The sequence below is a fragment of the Amblyomma americanum genome, chromosome 7 (assembly GCF_052857255.1).
Source record: "Amblyomma americanum isolate KBUSLIRL-KWMA chromosome 7, ASM5285725v1, whole genome shotgun sequence".
Taxonomy (NCBI): Eukaryota; Metazoa; Arthropoda; class Arachnida; order Ixodida; family Ixodidae; genus Amblyomma; species Amblyomma americanum.
In genome coordinates, this window is record NC_135503.1 from 181,119,940 (window position 1) to 181,122,150 (window position 2,211).

Sequence of the window (2,211 nt, forward strand, 5' to 3'; positions counted from 1 at the left end):
AAAAACAACTCTTCACGGCCTTGTCACTTTATTTATCGTGACGCCATCGACAAAAGGCTCGATCTGGTTGGTTACACCACCACTCCTCGAAACTTCGAGCATGTGTAACCTAAAATTTAAAAGCAAAACCAAGTGTAGAGCAGTTGCAGCATGCATATGCTCTGAATTCAGTTTCAAAGGTTCAAATGCTTCATTGGCATTCTACTCTATACCTTGGCCAATCCCCCCCACGTGGGTATGTGCCATATTGCTTGAGGAGAAGAAGAAGACGAAAAAGCAAAATGTGCATTTTAAAAACATGCCATCACCATTTCATCCATTTAAGAGGAACACAAAGGCAACATACAAACCTAACTGTATTTATGAAGTTCTGCGAGGATGGCGAGTGCAGAACCAGATAGGACATTCAGTGTTTGCATCGACTCAGATTCATAAGGGCATTAGTGTGGCACATCGGTCTGTTGGCACAGCTGAGATGCCCACCCCTGCTATAGAGGAGGGAATATCTCTGGCACCTGTGCTTCCACACTCTTCGTTCGGCTAGTGGAAGAGACCATGCACTGCTCGAAACGTAGCCCTATGTTCATCAAGAGAAATTTAGTCTTATGAATTTGGTTAGACTGTGTGGTATACTGATAGCGCATGTTTTAAACTGCATTTTCATGTATCGCTTATCAGCCACGCAGGCAGTCGTCGGCAGATCACATGTTCATCGGCCTATAAAAAGGCACTGGAGCCTTGTCATCCGTGCCAGAATAACGGCGACGGCGATGGCCGTCGGCAGGATCGGCGAGTATCGTCTCGGCACGAACGCGTCATGGGACGAATACGTCGAGCGCCTGGAAATGTTCTGCGAAGCGAACCAGATAACGAAAGAAGAGCAGAAAAGAGCAGTCCTGTTGAGCAGCTGCGGCGAAGAAGTGTACGGGCTCATCGTAACTTTGGTGAAGCCAGAAAGACCGACAGCAGCAACCTACGAAGAAATCAAGACTGCCGTTCGCAAGCACCTGCATCCAAAGCCTTCGGAGCTGTATGCAAGGTTTTTGTTCTACAGGCGAAACCAGGCTGCCGAGGAATCGGTTGCGGACTACGTCACGGCGCTTCGGAATCTAGCCGAAGACTGCGGTTTTGGCAGCGCCCAACTCCCGTTGGACGTCATGATGCGGGATCGTTTCGTATGCGGACTCCGGAACGAAGGGGTTCAACAGCGACTTCTCGCAGAACACAGCCTTACGTTTAAGGTTGCGTATGACTTGGCCACAACTGCAGAAGCAACCGCTAAGCAACAGCGAGACATACGCAAACACGGTCGATACGAGACGGACTGCCAGGAAATGGTACAAGCAACCCGTGCGAAGCAAGACACCCCAGCGGAGGGGTCCAGCTGTTACCGGTGCAACGGTAAGCACGCTCCACATTTGTGCCGTTTTAGAAAGGCGACATGCTTCAACTGCAAAAGGGTTGGACATATAGCTAAGGCTTGTCGGTCGAAAGACGACAGTAGAACTGCTCGGAAGACAGCGTATGAGCAAAAGAAGAAAGGAGATAAGAGCAAGGGCGGGTACGAAATGAGTGCGTTGTTTTCCCTGTGCGAAGTGAATGAGCAAGAACAGAAGTTCATGGTTCAAGTAACGATTGAAGGGCAAGAAGTTCCGATGGAGGTTGATTCTGGCGCATCGTGCTCAATTGTGAGTGAAGATACGTTCAGGGTTGTTGAAAGGAATCACGGTAAAATACCACTGCACGATTCTGGAACAACTATCGTAACCTGGTCAAAGGAGGCGTTACCCGTGCTGGGTCAAGCAAGTGTCTTGGTGGAATTCAAAGGCACGGATGACAAGGCTCCAGTGCCTTTTTATAGGCCGATGAACATGTGATCTGCCGACGACTGCTTGCGTGGCTGATAAGCGATACATGAAAATGCAGTTTAAAACATGCGCTATCAGTATACCACAGACTGTATTGCACTGCACGTAGTGATTATTGTACCAAAGAGATGATATTTCAATTTATCTCGATATATTATAGCGTTACAGATTACCGAAGCAAAATTGGTAGGGAGAATGTTCGAAATGACGAAAACCACACATACGTTTTGTCTCTTCGGTGGCGGCTCTGTTCCACTCTCGAACTCGGGAGTGTTGTCCGGGACGGCGCCTACTTCCGATTCTTGAACGAGCCTCGTCCTCTGGCGCTCCATCGCTCGCACCC

General features: G+C 48.8%; 1 protein-coding gene across 1 annotated transcript; it reads left to right on the top strand.

Moving 5' to 3' along the window:
* Positions 1-767: 767 nt before the first annotated feature.
* On the top strand, positions 768-1,877 carry LOC144098232 (uncharacterized). Its single transcript, XM_077630725.1, has one exon. It carries the CDS (start codon positions 771-773, stop codon positions 1,875-1,877), a length of 1,107 nt encoding a protein of 368 aa, XP_077486851.1. The 5' UTR covers positions 768-770.
* The last annotated feature ends 334 nt before the right edge of the window (positions 1,878-2,211 follow it).